This window comes from Antennarius striatus, chromosome 8 (genome assembly GCF_040054535.1).
Source record: "Antennarius striatus isolate MH-2024 chromosome 8, ASM4005453v1, whole genome shotgun sequence".
Lineage (NCBI taxonomy): Eukaryota > Metazoa > Chordata > Actinopteri > Lophiiformes > Antennariidae > Antennarius > Antennarius striatus.
This window is the reverse complement of record NC_090783.1, coordinates 20,395,820-20,414,514: the sequence shown is the minus strand read 5'-3', so window position 1 is coordinate 20,414,514 and position 18,695 is coordinate 20,395,820. Positions and strand designations below refer to the sequence as shown.

General features: G+C 40.3%; 1 protein-coding gene across 1 annotated transcript; it reads right to left on the bottom strand.

Moving 5' to 3' along the window:
* Positions 1–4,281: 4,281 nt before the first annotated feature.
* On the bottom strand, positions 4,282–15,503 carry ldlrb (low density lipoprotein receptor b). Its single transcript, XM_068321602.1, has 18 exons — positions 15,294–15,503; positions 11,154–11,279; positions 10,508–10,630; positions 9,737–10,114; positions 9,466–9,588; positions 9,214–9,336; positions 8,891–9,013; positions 8,614–8,742; positions 8,332–8,503; positions 7,900–8,127; positions 7,623–7,741; positions 7,379–7,518; positions 6,909–7,050; positions 6,654–6,806; positions 6,442–6,561; positions 5,900–5,974; positions 5,621–5,781; positions 4,282–5,528 (listed from the first exon to the last, which is right to left on the bottom strand). The coding sequence occupies exons 1-18, from the start codon at positions 15,364–15,366 to the stop codon at positions 5,490–5,492; spliced, it is 2,547 nt and encodes an 848-aa protein (XP_068177703.1). The 5' UTR covers positions 15,367–15,503; the 3' UTR covers positions 4,282–5,489.
* Between the last annotated feature and the right edge of the window lie 3,192 nt (positions 15,504–18,695).

Here is an 18,695-nt window from a genome sequence, read left to right as displayed (position 1 = left end):
CGCCCTTGTTTGATTCCAAAAAATCAATTTTCCTTTGTATTTTTTCTTCATTTCTTTAAAAAATATTTCATTCTGCAAAAGTACCGCAGATCATATTAAACAGGGTTAGAAAAAGTTCTCAATGTATTCATGAGGGGATGCAATTCACCCACTACCCTACTTTCAACTGGCAGCAAGACATAAAACCTGCAGCCTCCTGCCTCGGTTGCAGGAACATTTGCTAATCCCATGCTTGGGGAACTCCTTAAGCTGCAAAGCTTGTTCGACAAGATCTCCACGTATTACCAGCCTTACCTTTGGTGTGGTATTAGTCACCAAATCCTGACCTCCATTCATTGTCCTAATTCTCCTTCTTATCATTCATGTATAGATAAGCAGTGACTAAGAATAATAAACACACCTCAGTAACAAAGGTGTGTGAATGTGAGCCTCTGAGAGCCAGCTGGAGATCAGTCTTTTCTAATATCCCCTCCTTTTGTCCATTCGGAACTGGTTATTCTTATCATGACCCTTCCTGATAAGACATGGTTTATTAATGAGATAATTACACCTTTGACGTGCTGTCTTCACACATATAGTAAAACTGTCAGGAAGACCTTCCTCAGTCAAAGCAGACTTTCACTGTGTGAAAGTACTGCAGTTCATTTCATAAAAGTCAGGACATTTGTACATATTCCGGTTGGTTGGCTTTCTCACTTTTATATTCTACTTTTAAATAAAGAAAAACACTTCTCCTAAGCATAAACATTCTTAATTCCCTGCAGTTTTCACTCCTCGTGTTTTATTGTCATGGGGTTTACCCTCGCTCATGTGATACAGATTATACACAATCCCTCTATGGTGGCTGAGAGTCAACATGCAAGAGAGGAAAAAAGGGACATCTCTTTTCTGTTGCATCACCAAACAAACTGCATTACATGTGATCTACAATGATGTTAAACTGGATTTTTGTACTCACACACATGACCAAGTAACATACTGTACTTCCTTTTAGAAACTGACCTCATTGCAGCCCCAGATAAGAACCAGTGATGCATTTCCAAAACTCTTAACTTTGGTCTGTTCTGCAGTACATCAGTCTAACCTGTGACATGTCTGATACATGTCTCTATCTACCTACCTACAGACCTACCTACCGACCTGCCACCTACCTACCTACGAGTCTCTATCTATGCTGTATTTAAGAACAATAAAGCGTGCTCAGAATTCATTAATCGAAATTCATTCGTGAATTATGATTTATTGTCATAAATCCTTGTGTTTTGTGATACAATGACACAAAATGTAACCCAAATACTCAGGTCTACACAATTGTGTGGGTGTAATAACTCCAAATCCAAACTCCAAATGTTAAAGCAATATAAACATTCTAAGGCAAATTATAACCAATTTAGAAAATGTACCGACAAAAAATTCTCAACATTTAAACAAAAAATTGAGTTCAGTATCTAATGTAAAGGAGAAACGTATTTGTGGCAAAATTAGTGTCTGCCCTCATCTAGTTCCGTAGTGTCATGGGAGGGGCAGCTCTGCAGTTTTTTCTGTAAACTGTCCAGGTCACGTCGGTCGAGCTCAGCGTGGTGACTCAGAGGGAAAGGGAAGTTAATGAAACTTCCTTTGATAGTGGTTGTAAATGCTAGCTTTGGAACTGATACAGGAAACCCAGCAGGGCAGCTCATGTCTTAAATGGGTCCACCTTCAATTTGCAGCTAATAAAAATAAACAAGTTTTTTTTTTCCCCCAGTGCAAATATCAGCGTCCTCCCCCTGAGATCTGGAGGTGTTTGACTTCAGGTTGTCAGGCAGAGGAATAATAAGCTGTTGTTGCATTATTGTCAAGACAATTGGTGCTCTGTTTGGTAATCTGACAAGAGTAATACCCAGCATGTCCCCACTCCCCCATGTCAGTTTTTAAAGTCACTCCTTTTTTGCTTACGAGTCAGTGGTGTGAGATGCAGCTCCACCTGTTTGCTACCAGGCAGCCAATAGGAAGACAGAGATCATTATGTAAATGATGAGGTGAGGAGAGGAGGGCATGGATGACAGGTGAATATATCATAGGACAGTGGACAGCTGTCGCCTGAGGTCTAGGATTATCTGCCTGTTCTCTCATGGGTGTCACGCGCCATGTTACTCACATATAAACCAACAACAGTGATGCTGTCATTACAACATATGTTAACGTGCTTGAATACAATATGCTCCAGTGTTGAGGACGTTCTTATTCACAAAGACAATCATAATCAAAAGGAGATGGATTAATGAAATCCACAGAAGTCACTCGGTTTTCAATAGATATGATACTTTTGGCCTTGGAATTTTTCACACTGGAATGTGGAGCCCACTTCCTGACAAACAACATTCTGCAGCTTCCCGGTCAAATGAGCTGGTGGCTGTGTACCGTATCACTGAACAAGGCCTATCTCTGACGTCAAAGCACCCTTACGTTCCCATGCATATAAATGAAATTGAGCAGTGTATGTTATAATTTGTCAGGTTTTTTTTTTTATTCCTGAAGAACTCTTTGCAGCCATTCCAGTTTCTGCATTTTGAAATTCATAAAAGCTGTACACTTTCCATTTGTGCTGCTTTAGTAGGGCTGCATTATGTTGATAACCACTTCCCACTTACTGCTAATGCTACTTCTCTGCTTCCTCAGTGCCCCCTGCCCCCTCCAGATACAGAGGGAAGGGCTGTTACCAGGCATGGTAAAGGGGCCTTATCAGATTAGTAAATGCTTGCTGGCTGTTTGCTTAATGGGTGTGTCAGGCCATGTACAATTCAGACATCAACCATATACAGTACATCTGGATATCTACCGTCTAAAATTTGTGTTGAATTTTTCATTATATTAAAATTTTTGTCTTTCTGTTGGATAAAAAGATGAAGTTTCCAAGCCCCAAACTAAGTTTTAGTCATTCCAAATGACTTTGGTAGAATAAAAACCACCAAATTGAAATGATTCCCCTTAGATAGTGTATGACTGTCTGTAACTGAACCACATAACCAGCTGTGTGCCTTGTGACCAAAAGAGGGTGAGGTGTCTCTTCATTTGGAATTCACAAGACAGCACTCTGGATATTCCCCAAAATTCTATTAAAACCACATCACCACAAGATTCCAGCAATCGCTCACATGACAAAAGCACACATTAGAGATTTCACTTCATTTGATAAAATCTCTGAGGAGTCAAATAGGAGAAGTTGGCCAGACCCGGTGATCAGTGCATGCACAGTCAGAATAGTGTCAAAGACACAGACAGGTATATACGCAGGTAAAATAAACTGATTTCATGTGTATTCATGGTGTCAAGACTTGGAAACAATCAGTCAATCAGTTTTTAGTTGTAGAGATTTCGGAGCGCTTTTACAGGTAGAGAAACCCAACAGAACCCCCCAGAGCAAGCATAAGAGATAGTGGCAGGGGAAAACTCCCCTCATTGAGGAAGAAACTCCAGGCAGGACCCAGACTCTGGAGGGCTAACTTCCGCCTTGACCGGTTGGGTGGGAAAGAAGTACAATGGAGATAAGGACAGGGTAAGAGAAATAGAGACAGAGAGAGAGAATGGCAGATAGGCCGGATTGAGAATGTCTTTATGGTTGTAGTTAGGTTAGATCCCTGGGCTGAAGTGGGGACGGGAGTGTCAGGCTGCGTTCATCGACTCCTGGGTTGTCATCTATTCTGTACATGTTCCCCATCATCTAGTTATTTCAAAAACAATATTATAGCTGCATGAATGAATGAGGGGTGAACCTGAGAAAACCTGTGAGGGCATAGAGCACAGAGACTCCCCCCCCAGCATTCTAGTTTACAGCAGCACAACTATAGGCCAGTGTGTTCCAGCTTAACTGTAAGCTTGATCATAAAGAAAGGTTTCTACCCTCTTACAGAGAGGGGTTTCGCCACACAGACTTCAACTTCAGGTTGTTCCAGAGATGGCGAGCCTGATGTCTGAAAGATCTAGCAACTAGGTTACTTTTTTGAAAACTTGAGAACTAAAATTTCCTGCAGATATGACGGTACTTGGCTGTTTAGTATTTTGTAGGTGAGCAGGAGAACCTTTAAATCTATATTGTATGTAAAGAAGCTGAAACAGGAGAAATAAGGTCTCTTTTTCTGCTTTGTTTTAAAACAGAAAGTGTCTGATTTTTGCACTGCATATGTGAGAAAGACTGATCTCATATCTTATATTTCACATTTATGAGTACCCAAGAATGAGATCATGATTCCAATGCTTGTCAAACTGACTGTCAATAAGGTGAAAGACGAGTTGGAATTTATTTCACTTCTTTTATTTAAAAAAAGACCACAGTGAATCAAAATTGAACGATATGCATTAACAAGCTCGCTATTGTGCATTTACTCTTGCCCATTCATACTGAAGCTGTAGAAGATGGTGTTTTGCACACTAAAATGTGTGCCTTATTCTTACAATTAAAACAAGAACTTCACAGTAACAGAAAGGCAGGGGCAAAATAAAATATGTGATTTATCACTGAAAAACAACAACAACAACAAAAAAAGTACTTACAAAGGCTTTGCAAGAAAAAGAACGAAATATGTTTACAGCCATGTGACAACATTCAAAAACCTTCTCTCATATATTTTCAAAAATAAATAAAATAACCTCTTACATATTTACAATAATCTTGATTAAACTATACAAATGTAAAAGGGCAACACCAGAGTCAACCTAAGACTTACAAAACATTTACAGAAACTATTTACATATGAAAAGTAATCAGTACAATCCATTTAACTCAACTTTCTTCATTTAAAACAATATATTTTCTTCATTTGGTTGACTCAAAACTCAGCAGCTTTTTCATGTACAGTGTAAACCGTCTGTGCTTCACCACACTCAGACTACCCTGTTTGACAACTGGTTTAAAACAAATCATAACATAAGGATATTGATTTCAATGTAACCTACAGACAACTACACATACTGACACAAATGCACCAGATATGGTAAGCAACAAAATGTGCCAGTGAGAGGGCAAGGCTACAAAAAAAGTTTGAAAAACATTGCTGCCTGGAGCTAAAGCACTGTGGTATTGAAAGAAGCTCTTTTGGTAGCGGAGTCAGGAAGGCATTTATAATATGTACATCCATAAACTTTACTGCCAGCACATGGATAGAGGGCACACAGCGGTCGTAAGACAATGTGGGTAATATACGTAACAGGATGCATAGAAAGACAGTTTTCAGGTAGCGTCAGAACATCTTCTAAAACCAGGGTAAAGCTTAATTTTCAATCCTATCGTCTGACTACATGGCTTCCTACAGTTACATTCTGCTTCCTAATAATAATTTTCCATAATCTTTTTTTGGTAATTTGTTAGGATTTGGACGGCACAGTGATGAGGTCAGAAATACACACCACAAAATGAGCTCACCAGGAAGGGTGGGGGTTGTTGTCCTTTTTTTGTCCTTTCACACAAAAAAAGGACATCAAAATAAAAAGCTAGTTTCTTCTTCATCTTTTGGTCATGCAACATCCATGTCATCCATGCTAAGCATTTGCCTCTGAAAAAAAAATTAACATAAATATGATGAATTGAGATCTAAAATTATGTACATTAAAAAAAAAGACTGTATTTGGATCGAAGTAGAAATACCTCTGGATAAACATAGCCATCAGAGCTGTTCCTGCAGATGTGAAGCTCATCTTCTGTTGTTTTCTGGTAAACAGGATTGTCAAAGTGGATGGTGTTTGTGTTCTTCAGGCGCCAGTGTCTCCAAAGCAAGGCCGCCCCAAAGACCAGCAGGGCCAGGATCACTGCAGAGCCAAAGAAAGGTGTTTGGTCATTTGGCGAAAGTGAAAATGACTGCAGATCCGGCAGCTCCTTAGAGTATGTGCGTGAGTGTATGGTAGAGTATGCAAATGTGGAACTTACTTATTGGCACCACAATGTAGAGAGCAATAGAGTGGGATGAGGGGGCTTCTCCTGGTTCAGCCGCCAGTTTGCCACCTGCAAAAAACAATGAAAATGTGTTGTATTAATATAATGCTTTAAATCTATAGCAAAAAAAAATATAAAGGCTTTGACACAAACACCTCACTGAAGAGTCGGCAAAATCTTTGAATAAGACTAATGGTAATGCTTTAAGCCAAACGCTGAAGTCAGCATGCTAACTTATTCATGAATGGATGCTCACATGTCCTCAAAACAAATGGCAGGCCTAGATTAAAAAATGAAAAATTAACCAATCTTGCTCCGACCAGATCCCAACACTGGTCTCACGTGTACCATGTTAATCAAGCATGCTAGTTTGCTTACATGCACTATAACCAATGTTAAAACAACAAACTTTTGGGTCCATTGCGCCTTTTCTGGAATGAATTTTATGGTGTATATAAATGTATGGTAATCATTTCACTTTTCACACGCATCAAACCCTTTTATTTCCATCAGTCATTTAGATTTGTTCTTCGTACCTTCAACGGTGATTTCAGGCTGCTGGATGTTAGATGAGGTAGTTGTGGGTTTTCGGATCGATTTGGTGGTAGTTGTTGATGTAGTGTGAGGGACAGGCTGTCCTGTCGTAGGAGGGGCAGCTGGGGGGGAAAGTAAAATAATTACAGTAAATGGAGTGCTTATGATTCAATGTTTAATTTCAGTTTTATCTACTGTAATGTGTGACACTCACCTTTAACGCATTTCCTCATGTCTGACCCCATGGTCATGTTATCAGGACAGGCACAGGTGAATTTAGGGGAGCGTTCGTTGATCAGCGGGGCAGGGAGGCAAAAGAACTCACAACCACCATTGACACCTTCACCCTCACTGCACCAGTTTGTGCCTGCAAGACAGAAATGTGGGTATAATAAACACTTGAAATCACAATACAGCCTTAATGTGTGTTGTTTTTAATGATAAATCAGATGGAGTGATGTTTCTGTACCATTAGGCTGTTTCAGGTTATGGTACACTATGATGTCGTCCGGCTGGTCCACATCTTTGGCCAGTTGAGTAATGTTTTTTCCCGTCAGGCGGTTGGCACTGAAAACAGCATTGTTGGCCGTGTCTGTCCAAAATACTTTCTCCTGTTTGTAATAGAAATGCTTTATGGGTAACAGGATAACTTCATCTGGGTTTCAATGGCTTCATTACAGAGAGTGATTTCTATAATTAGTACCAGTGATCCAACTTTAATTGGACCAGAGCTCTGACTTTATAACTAGACCATCTCAGCAGGATAACAGCGTGATAACGGGTTAGAATTAATATCAGTACATTTATAGATATTTATGACTCTTTTCTTGCTCCACAGTTCTTTTTTTCTTTATTATATTGTCCATAATGATGATGCTGACTGCAGTATTTTTCACCAAATTAACCTTTGAACGATATTTGTGTGTCTTTATTACTGACCTCAAACACGGCCAGTGAGATCGGGTGGGCAAGCTTTTCCTCATTGAAAATGATCAGCCTCTGTGTCCCTCCATTCACATCCAGGCTGGACAGCGTGTGCAGCTTGGAGTCCACCCAGTACAGGCGCTGGTTGACTATGTCTGTCCAGAGAGAGAAGCAAAGACAGAAATGTTAGACCGGTGATTAGCTGATATAATTCTAAGTCATTGATTACCATATCGTACATCATTGACATCCAGCTTACCTAGGGTGATGCCATTGGGCCACATAATGTTTTCTGTTACCAAGGCGACGCGACCTGCTCCATTCAGGCCACTCTTCTCTATCTTGGCCTCTCTTCCCCACTCTGTCCAGTACATAAAGCTAAACAGGAAGTAGACAGATTAGTTAAAATGAAAATTGAGAGCTTGGAGATGATCAAAAAAATGCACCAATGGATTGAAAAAAACTTTTTTTTAAAACCAACTCTGAGCAATTTTTGAATGGCAGTCATCTGCAGCATGTTTGAAGAATACACTCACTTTTTTATGGGGTCCACTACAATGGATCTTGGCTTCTCCAGATTTTCATTGATCAGGGTCTTCCTCATGCTACCATCTGTCTTTGCAACAGAGATTGTCCTCAAAACGCTGTCAGTCCAGTAGATGTTGCCATGGATCCAGTCGACTGCAATCCCCTCTGGGGCCTCAATTCCACTGCCAATTACTTCAGTGTGGTAAGACCAGTTGGCAGCCATGTCTACCTTGGAGCTGTTAGCACAGAATTTCACTTATGAGACAAATTTAGCTTTTTCTGCCGTGTAGCCTACATCATAGTCTCATGCAAAAGAGTAATATTTGCTTATCTTGTCTTGCGTCTAGTTAGATCTTGTACAGTATTGTACCTACAGGCTTTCTGGTGCAGCTCAAAACTTAATGATAGCATCTTACAACTTTCAGTTACGTTATTCTGACCTGTAGATTTTCTTCCTTAACAGGTCAGACCAGAAGATGATCTTGTTGGGCATGTCCATGTCTATAGATACCGCATTCTTCAGTTCGGGGATCACACGGATGTATTCGTGGCTGTCGACTGTCATCTTCCTCACATCATGCCTACTGGTGAAGTACAACATGGGCACAGCACCTGGAGAAGAAAACAAAACAGCAGATGATTCAGTCTGTAAATGGAAAAATGGATCCTCTTTCTAGAGAGTGAAGACTGGTTGATGTGAGGCCTTTTCTTTTAAATGTCACCTGACACAGCCTTGCATGTCTTGCTCGCAGGGTCGATCATGTAGCCCTCATCACAGTCACACTTGTAGCTGCCGGGCAGGTTGATACAGATCTGACTGCAAGTGTCTGGCTCATCACATTCATTGATGTCTGGAAGTAGAGGAACAAAAAGCCAAGAGAAAAAACTGAGTATTTTTTAAATAAGACTGATTTTCCTATTGTGTGTACCCATGACCTAAAGATGGTAATGTTTGACTTCTATAAATACTAAGACTGATTTCAGACTCCATCTTCTCACCTTCACAGGTCTTCTGGTCCATTGCAAGTCTGAATCCAGGCCGACAGGAGCAGTTGAAGCCAATCTTCAGATCGCTGCAAAAATGGGTGCAGCCACCATTTTCCATCAGGCATTCATTCTTGCCTGTAGAGATACAAACAGAGCTTTTAGATAGTATTCATAACTGACATTTTCCTAACGGTGGTCCCACAGAGTGACAGTGAATTAACTCACAGACTACAGACAGATTTTCCAATTTGTGATTTTATTTTTGAACTTCTTGGGCTGTTTTTATTTCTTTCTATTGATTCAACGGTAAAAACAAGAAAGAACCGAAAACTCACCGCATTCGTTTTGAGGCTCATCTGACAAGTCCCTACAGTCTCTCTGACTGTTGCAAACTCTGTCCACGCTGATACACTCTCCACTGCCACACTTGAACATGGAAGGGCCTTCACACACATTCTCTGTGGACAAACACAAGGTAGCATGCTGGACTGTTAATCTGATGACAGGACAATGCTTTTTAAGAACCTCAACATGAAATTACAGCAATGTCTGTGGTTGAGATATGATTGAATCTGTGTGAGAGTCACCTATACGGCAGTCGGTCTCATCACTGTGGTCCTTGCAGTCGTTCATACCGTTACACTGGAGGCTGCCGTGGATACAGGCACCATCCTTACACTGAAACTGATCGTCGCGACAAACAGGACGGCCTAGAAAGATAAGATAAGAATATGATGAGCGACTCCAGATGGAGAGGATTTACCCTTTAGGGTCTGTTTAAGCACTAAATTACAGTCAGAAGATTTGACAGACAAAAATTAAGTTGCAGAAGAGGAGACGGATGAAATGAAAACTCACTGCAGTTGACTTCATCTGATTTATCCCGGCAGTCCGCGCTCCCATCGCACCTCCATCTGCTTGGGATGCACACCCCACTTGCACACTGGAACTCACTGAGGTCACAACTCACTGCTGTCTTCTTGGGATGCTCTCCCTCGCAGGTCTCAGGCCACTCATCAGACCCGTCAGAACAGTCCGCGTCTCCATCGCAGCGCCACAAAGTCGGTACGCAAACCAAATTATGGCACTGGAAGGAATGAGAGCTGCAGGTGGGTTTTGGGCAGGAAGCTTCATCTGAGCCGTCTGAACAGTCATCGTCTTTGTCGCAAACGAAGGCAGAGGATATGCACTGGCCGTTCTTACACCGAAACTCATCCTCCTTGCATTGTTTGGCCGCTGTGGTGATGCAGGGGAGAGATAAAGAAAGACAGAGGAGTTAAGGGGGAGTTACGCCTTAAAGTGGATCAAACGTTAGTTTCACAGTAAACAAATAAAACACATCAACAGTTTTTTTTTTATTGTCGTGATAAACTTATTTTGCTCTTCATCAATTCAATTGTGTTTGTATCAATGCAATGTGTAATGACTTGAGTCTTAAGACCTAAACTATTGGGGGTTTTTTTTTCTATTTCTCCATGTGGAACAACTAAAGTTCATCTTATCCTGAACAAAATTAATTCCTATTCTTACTTATAGGCATAGGGCAAAATTTTATTGAATATGTTTTCATTGTTTAAGAGGTTTAAGCAATAACTAAAAATGTATGAAACTATTCCACACAGAACTTACTGCATTCCATCTCATCAGAACCATTTTCACAGTCAGGTTTGCCATCACAGTGCCAGCTTGCCGGGATACACTGGTAAAAGGGAGCGCCACAGCTTAACTCATTTTGCTGGCAGATTCTTCTTGCTGAATAGAAAAACAGAAAGCATAGCATAGATGAGAACAAGGGAAAATAAGACCTGCGGTAACGGTCAGATTTAGTGCAATCCTTGCAGAAACTACTGTTGCAACTGGTTCCAATTCATTGTTGTAAAATAGCGTAATCATTCAGTAATTACACAATTGGGAAAATCAGGGGTGATATAAGGAGAACATGAAGAGAAATAAGTAGAATTTAGAGACAAGTGGAGAAAATTAGCAGAACTAGAGTGCTTTTCTATTTTTTTTTTCATGTATTGTCCTAAAATAACTCAAGTCAAGATCCACCTACACCTGTACAGCAGTGACAGTAACTAGTGGACAAATATATTAGTTGATTGAAAGAAATGACTAATGATTACAAATTGATTAATCATTTTCATAACTTTTGAGAAAATTCACATGCTCGTCCAATGTGCAGATGTGATGCCATTCTTTGTTGTATTTACAGCAACTTATTATTTTTTGAAGAGGATTATGTCTGTAGGTCCTCGGAGACTAAATTACATACCGCAGTTACCAGGCAGCTCATCAGTTCCATCACCACAATCGTCGCTCCCATCACAAATCCACTTGCGGGTGATGCACCGTCCATTTCCACAGGACATCTGAGAGGAGCTGCACGTGAATGCTGCATCTGTTAAGAGGTAAAATTAACAGTGAACGATATCAGGACAAACTGCTGACATTATCACCATTTACTGCTCCATTTACACATTGCTGATAGTGAGCAGCGTGTAGTGAGTTGAGTCTGTGTCAACCTCAAAACACCGATATCCTTGTAAGATTAATATTTAGCTGAAATTGCACAAACATTCACAACTGAAGGCCAGCGACATTCCAATGGGTGTTGATGTGAAACCACACCTCTTTCTCTTTGCTTAGGTCAAAGGAGATTGTGAAATTAAGATAATAGCACTCTTGACTCATGTTATAGTCATGAAACGATAAGACCAGACAATATTTACACACATGCAGACATGCCTTCAAAAAAACCCCATAATTAAACTGTAAAGTTTGAATGAGGAAATACTGTACAATCATATTAAAGCACTAGCTTTGATCTATGGTCTTACTCACACTGGCCTTCTCCCTCGTCTTTCTATCTTATTCAGTTCCTGAGTGTACAAAAATTGAAATTTGACCTTGAGATAATTTTCTCAAGGTCATGGTCATCATCCCATCTTTGTCCCCTTTGCTGCCCAAGTAATGTGCTTTTTGTTTCATCTTTCTATCTCCAATGGTTGCGAAGAAATTTGGTGGGACTAACGGACAGATAGACGGACGAATGCCGACACTTACAATACATCCGCTTTGAAGCGGGATGTAAACATGATCACCCCTCCATGGACCCACTCAATGGACCCACTCAATGGACCCACTCCCAACGTAACATCAAAGCGCGACTCAGGCCTTCCACCTCCATCACCCACTTCCACCCTGTCCTGTGACTTGGAGGCCATGAACTTGACGGACTATCCCTTTAAGACAATAGATATGGGAGGAGTTAAACAATCACACCACCAACGTCTGATTGGTCCCCGAGTTGCATTCCTCAGCGCCCCGGCAACCAACTTACGGAGGATTCTAAACACGTGGAAGCACGCCAATACTAGCGATGACACATGAAAAAAGATGGCGCACCTCTGACAGATGAGGTGAAACAGATGCAGGGACTTTACAGATACAGGGTTTCGTCGCTAAAATTTCTTTGATGCAATGAAACTAAAATCGCAATTAAAAGTTGACAAAAGCTCATTTGTCATTATTCTCTGGAAAATGAAGCCAATTTTGGGTTTCATTGATTATGGGAAAAGCTTTGGCTGCTCTTGAGATGTTCTGTGTAGCCCACATGCTCTTGATTACAAGGAAGAGACATACACACTGAACACACACACACACACACACACACACACACACACACACACACACACACACACACACACACACACTGTGTGGGAGGCAATTCCAGGAATAGATTCCAAACTGTACTCCAGCTGTCTCTGATGTCATGCAGTGACAAAATACAATGAAATTTCCAATACAGACTTACTCTTTCATTCATTCAAAGAAGGTTAAATCAATCACAGCTCCTGATCTCTTGTTAGTCTTTTCATTTCCCAACAGTTAGTGTTTCCTGCCACCTCTAACCACGGGTCACAAGCCTCTCAAAAAGACCAGCAACAGAAAGCTTCCTTTCATTTTTTACAGCAAGTCTTTTGTCTGGCGGAAAATTACAGTTAAGTTTGGGTACTGATGGAGATATTACTCATTCTCCATTTTGTTTTGAGAATCAAGCATTTTAAAATCATCACATTTAATTTAAGATCCCTGCAGAATCTAAATGATAACATTATCTTTTTAAGAACTGTAAACGTGGCACTGAACACAACTTTTATTGTCCTTATGGCTGAAAATTGGGTCACTTATACTGAAATATCCCCCAAGAATCTAAAAAAGGCACACAGAAAAGGGTACCACTAAAAACGCAGAGTTCAAAGACTACATCTAGTGCTAAAATTAACCCCACAGATAAACGCAGATGTAAACCTCATTAAAAAAGCAGACAGGTTCTCTGCTTGACTTGCAGGTCAAGCAGAGAACCTGCATCATTCTGATGTTATGTACACCCACAGTGCAAACCTTGACAATCAACACACCATCCAGTGGTAACACAACCATGTAAGGCCATGGATACCAGCTCACACACACACATCAGTCTGAAACAGTTCCCTTCAAAACACAGTACAATAATCCTGTCCGGGTTTTGACAGCAAAAACTGTCTGAATGTCAGACCATCGTCTTTTTATTTATTTAAAAAAAACAAAAATTTTTACAGCACACGCATACTGTACACACACACACAAAGGATATATTTATTGACTCAAACATATGCCCAGCAGTTAATGAATAACCATAATGATAAAGAGGAGCGACAGAAGCACATCTATACAGGTTCTCTAATATGGTTGTATTATTTTTCAAAATCTTGCAAATTCATCAATTCTGGTGTGCAGTAATGTGACCAAATTAAGCTTCAATCCATCTTAGCTAAACACTCAAGCAGTGACAGCCAATAAAGAAACTTCAAATTGAAGATTTATAAGTGAGGACATCATCTGCGGAAGAATCCACCTTCACTGTATTTCCTCTGCGATCAGACTGTGTAAAGTGTTAATGACACATTGCTAAAATTGTAGAGCATGCTGCAAAGACAGAGGTGAATAAGTACATTTACTGCAATACCATACTTAAGTCAGGAGTACATGTATTTTACTTTTGTCTTTCTATTTAATGGTATTATTCAGTTGCTAGTCAAATGGTACTTCATGAGTTAATATATCATAATATACAGAACGGTGATTAAATATTCTTATATTAACATTGTCCACTAAAGGATAAACACAGCTGCAGGTATTTACCATGTTGTTCTATTTTTAGTAGTTGTTTATGGTCTTGCTTACCCTCTGATTTTGTTAGGGAGAATTTATCATGCTTCTATGAAGACATTCATTAATGATATGAACCAATATGTATCAGCAGCCCTTTCTCCCTACACACACACACACACAGAAAATTCTATGTATAAAAACTGTATGTATACTTTCCTACTGTAATCCACAAGGATTTACAAAATACTAAAACACACACACACACACAACCACAGACCTAATGACTGGAAATTAAAGTTGAGACCTAAAAAGAACCAGAAATGTTAATCAGACAAGCTCTTGTAGATCTGAGCTTAATGGGGACTAACTGGAACAGCTGGCAGTTCGCCTGGGGCCTAATTCCCAGCACATTGCTGGCTTCAAACAACATCGGGTTCATTCCTTTTCCAGTCCTGCTGAAACTAAAAGGCCCACTTTTGCCCTCCACTTTGTGGTCAAACAGGCTCCTCTTGGCCTCCAGAAACTTAATGCGAGTCTCAAATACAAGGCTAATTTCTTCATTTCTCATCGCTCATATTTTGGTGCATTTCTCTGACAATTTAAAACAGTTAAAATCTGTTAAAAACATCTCATCAAAGCCTCCCTTTAACTGCCAAGCTTGTTGCTTTCGTTCTTTCTGTCCTGTGCAAACTGCTGTGTGTTTTTTCCTCCTTTTTCTTTGACGTTTTTCCAGACACAGAATTTTCTGCCCTTTATTTTCTGTAATTTGCCAGTAAACGAGGTTTCCAGCGTGCTCTCAGCCGCACCCTTCTTTAACCACCGCCGGCTCCTGCGTTTATTCCAGCCATGTGAAAATTGAACTGTCAGGAAGCTTGAACGTGATTGGACGTTGCGGAAAAAACGGAGAGAAACCAACCAATCAAATCCCGGTGCGTACCTCCCGTTCATACTCCGTATGCGGCAATTGTCAAGCAAAAGGTGTTGCCCGTTGCATTTTTAAAATTCATCATTCACTTCCTTTTGTTGTTGTTGTGATAATCACTGAATTCAAAAGCGGATTTTTTTTTTTAAAGTGACTAAAATTATTTTCATGAGTCACCGGTGGTTTCCCACTGTGAGACCCAACCCAGACAACGCAAATTATGACGCTGACATCTCAATATACAAATGTTTTACACCGGAAAACATCAACTTGTAGTTGCTGAAGCGTGACTCACACATATTTTTTACTATAAGTAGTCTAAACAGCATTTCTCACCTGCTCGGGGTAACAAATGAATCAGCATTAGCAGACAGCCACATGTGCTCAGTCCGGTGAATCCCCTCCGCATCTTTAACGTGTCCAGTCGTCCAATTTAAGTTAAATTAAATGTCGGACAGCTACGCACTCAAACTGCGGGTTATGTGCGTGAAAACGTTCTGCTTCACACGAAAGCTAAATGCCAGCAAAATTAGAAATGGGTGGAAGTCACATCAGACGGTTTTCTTTGAGGCTGACAGGAGGGCGGGGCTACAGCGGTGGTCTGATGTCTGTAATTGGTTGTCGCTTCTGTGGGGGGAGGAGCCAATCCTGTGTGCGCGTTTGTGGTTTCCGGGTCCTTCCGTCACCGCTCCATCCCCTCGCTTGACAGCACTGTCTGCTCTGGGTCTGACTGTACCAGCGTTTATATGACAAAGAACAAACAATGAAGAGAATAAATAGAATTAAAGATAGAAAAATATTTATCCGTTTAGTCGAAGCAGCTTTTAAAACTGACTTTTGCCCAGAAACCTCAACAGCCACGTCTCACGGATGACGTCACACTCGTGATGCTGTAAAATAATTTTTTTTTTCTTTCAATTTTTAGTTTCATTTTATCTTTCAACACTTCTGAACATCTAATCATGATGAACATATAGTCTTACATACCGTCAAGGACTGCTCTGTTTTTCATATGCACTTTATAATTTATAGTATATATTATACCGACATGTATTGTTTATTATTATCCTCATTTTGTATAGAAATGTATCAGAACAAGTTCATCCCAAAAGGCCTCTGAATTAGAAGTCAGTCTTTTTAGGGTTAATCTGGGGAATGTGTAAACATTTACCCACCAGGGAAAAAAAGGAGAGGAAAACTTGCAATAAAAAGAACTTATAAAAACTTTTAACGATACTCATCTGGACTCAATAACTGACTGATGGAACATTTAAACAAAGGCATGTTTTATTTTGTCCTCCATTTCAAAAGGGTGGCAATAGCTCAGCCCACTAAGTCTTGGGCTCTAGGGTACCTTGTGTGTGCTTGTGTGGAAAAAACAATAAAAGATTGATTATTATTATTATTACAAATGAACATATGGGGAAAGCACCCTCTTTATTAATCTTCTCTTGTTTTGAACAAATTTGTGTATTTGTGAGTCTGTCATATTGTGCTGTGGCGCCTTATATTGTTATCAGACTAGAATTAATGTATTCAGAGGCAAATCATTATTGCTGCAAAAGTAAACTTCAAATTTGCATAGGAAAATATCAAATAGCAGCAGAGGAAGGGAAACTATATGAGTCGTAATGACTCAGAAATGTCGATGTCTGTCAGGTGGAGGACATTTTTGCATTCATTCAGTGGTGCAGTGAGAAGCAAGAAGGTTAGACCTTCCATTCTTTTCTTTGTGGAGTTTATATGTTCTCCCTGTCTCCTGCCTGGGTTCTCCAGCTTCCTCCCACCTCCGAAAGCATGCAGCTTAGATGGATCGGTCTTTCTAGAATGTCTGTATGTGTGAGTGTGTGTGTGTGTGTGTGTGAGTGTTTGTTTTGTTTTCATGTGGTTGCCATAAGGGCGACCATCCATATTTGTGTGTATGGGGGGTAGGAGGCAGAGAATGAGGAGGAGGGCCTCGCCTCGCTCCGGGAAGGAGCAGGGAAGGAGCTGTGGGAGGAATTCCTGGAATGTTGAAATAGCGGATGGATTACATACTCCGGCAACTCATCGTTGCTGCACGCACTGTTAACACACAGAGGATACGCCCACAGAGGGGCAGGCCGAAAGTGCTGTGAGCGGAACCGTGACCAAAACTGTGTGTGTGTGTGTGTGTGTGTGTGTGTGTGTGTGTGTGTAATTTGCTTACAGATAAAAATGGAACTCACTCAGATCTTCTCTGTTCTTCTTTTATGAAAACGAAACAGGGCTTCCATAAGAATAACAGCCTGATTAGCTGTTTTGCGCACACAATTACTTTAGATTCACATTTCTCTCCACAAATTCTAGTTTAAAGTCAAGTGTTCATAAAGCTTGAAGCTCTTCCTCAACATTAACACATATTACCATACACAACTTTATTTAATACTGACTGTGCAAATAATATAAGCATATTTTGCTGTTTTTTTACTAAAAAAGTGTGTGTAATGGCCAGCATATTTGACACATACATACAGGTATACACACATACACACTTTTTATGGGAGTGCATCTTCTGTACTGAGTAGGTTTCAAAACTCGAGGTGTTAGGAGTTCCATCATCATCTGACCAGGCCACGGATGTTGGGTGTGTTACTTATTTTCTTTGAAACAATTGTACCTGCTAATTTCAAGTCTTTCTGAAGCTTTCCACAAGTGGCTCTTGTTCAGTTCTTCCAATAACTATTTTAACTCTGCCAGAAATCGTACAAGAATTTCAGTAAAATTTCCGATAAAAGGATATTGTTTCCACTTCCAGATTATTGCCCAAACAAGTAGTGCTCACTGGAACAAGTTTAGAAACCCTTCTGTAACCAATGCCATCAGTATGTTTCGCAATAATAATGTTGTAAAAGTCTTGGGAGAGTTCTTTTTGCTTTTACCCACCATGAGATGTGTCTTATATGACATCTTGGCAATGTCTTCATGTATTAAATATGTTTTCCGTCTCATGCAACTATTTTCCTTAGATTAACTGAATTTATGGAAATCTAAGGTTTTATTTCTTTGCACATTTCACCATTCTTCAGACTGACCTTAGTAATCATGTTTTGCAGGAAAAAACAAAACATAAAACTCTGTTTCATGGCTGACATGTTTAGTAAAGGTAAGTGAAGCTGGTTTTGTAAGATATGATTCAGACAAAAGATAACAGACTTGGTGATGAACATGTCCCCGTTATGTCGTGTCAAGGGGGTAAAAACTTTAAAAATATTTGTTGGCTAAACTTTTGTTGTCCTCGCTACAAACACAGTGTCATTGCAGCTTCATTTAAAAGTTAGTTCCTTCATTAAAATCAATAAGCTGGAGACTGTAAATGCATTACTGGAACACAAGAGAGGAAATGTTACGACACCAGGATAGGACACGTGACTGTCACGCCACTGCCTTCAGTTTGAATCGAGCTGTGAAGAAACAAATCACTCAAAAACGATCAGAGTTAAACCAAGTCCATCCCCTCCGTCTTATGGGGAAGGAGCAACTACCAACACTGACTTTACTGTTAAGCCCCCCCCCAACCACACACACACACACACACACAAATATGAGTCAAGTTCTCCCTCACACTGTACATCCTTCACAGCTCCTCTCAGTGTCGCAACCTACCCGCTTACAAAATCAACATAAACACTTGGGGTACAGCAAAGTTGTTTGTATCCACTGAATAGAGAGACCCTGGTTTCGTTTCCTCAGGTAACCTTATGGAAGGGTGGACTGAGG

What these genes read in the sequence shown, in the direction of transcription:
- ldlrb (XM_068321602.1), bottom strand. Translation starts at nt 15,366, where the DNA reads ATGCGGAGGGGATTCACCGGACTGAGCACATGTGGCTGTCTGCTAATG. An exon ending in TCATTTGTTACCCCGAGCAG is followed by an intron (nt 11,280 to 15,293) that starts GTGAGAAATGCT and finishes ACCTCTTAACAG; the next exon opens with ATGCAGCATTCACGTGCAGC. An exon ending in TTCTGATGAGATGGAATGCA is followed by an intron (nt 10,115 to 10,507) that starts GTAAGTTCTGTG and finishes GCATCACCACAG; the next exon opens with CGGCCAAACAATGCAAGGAG.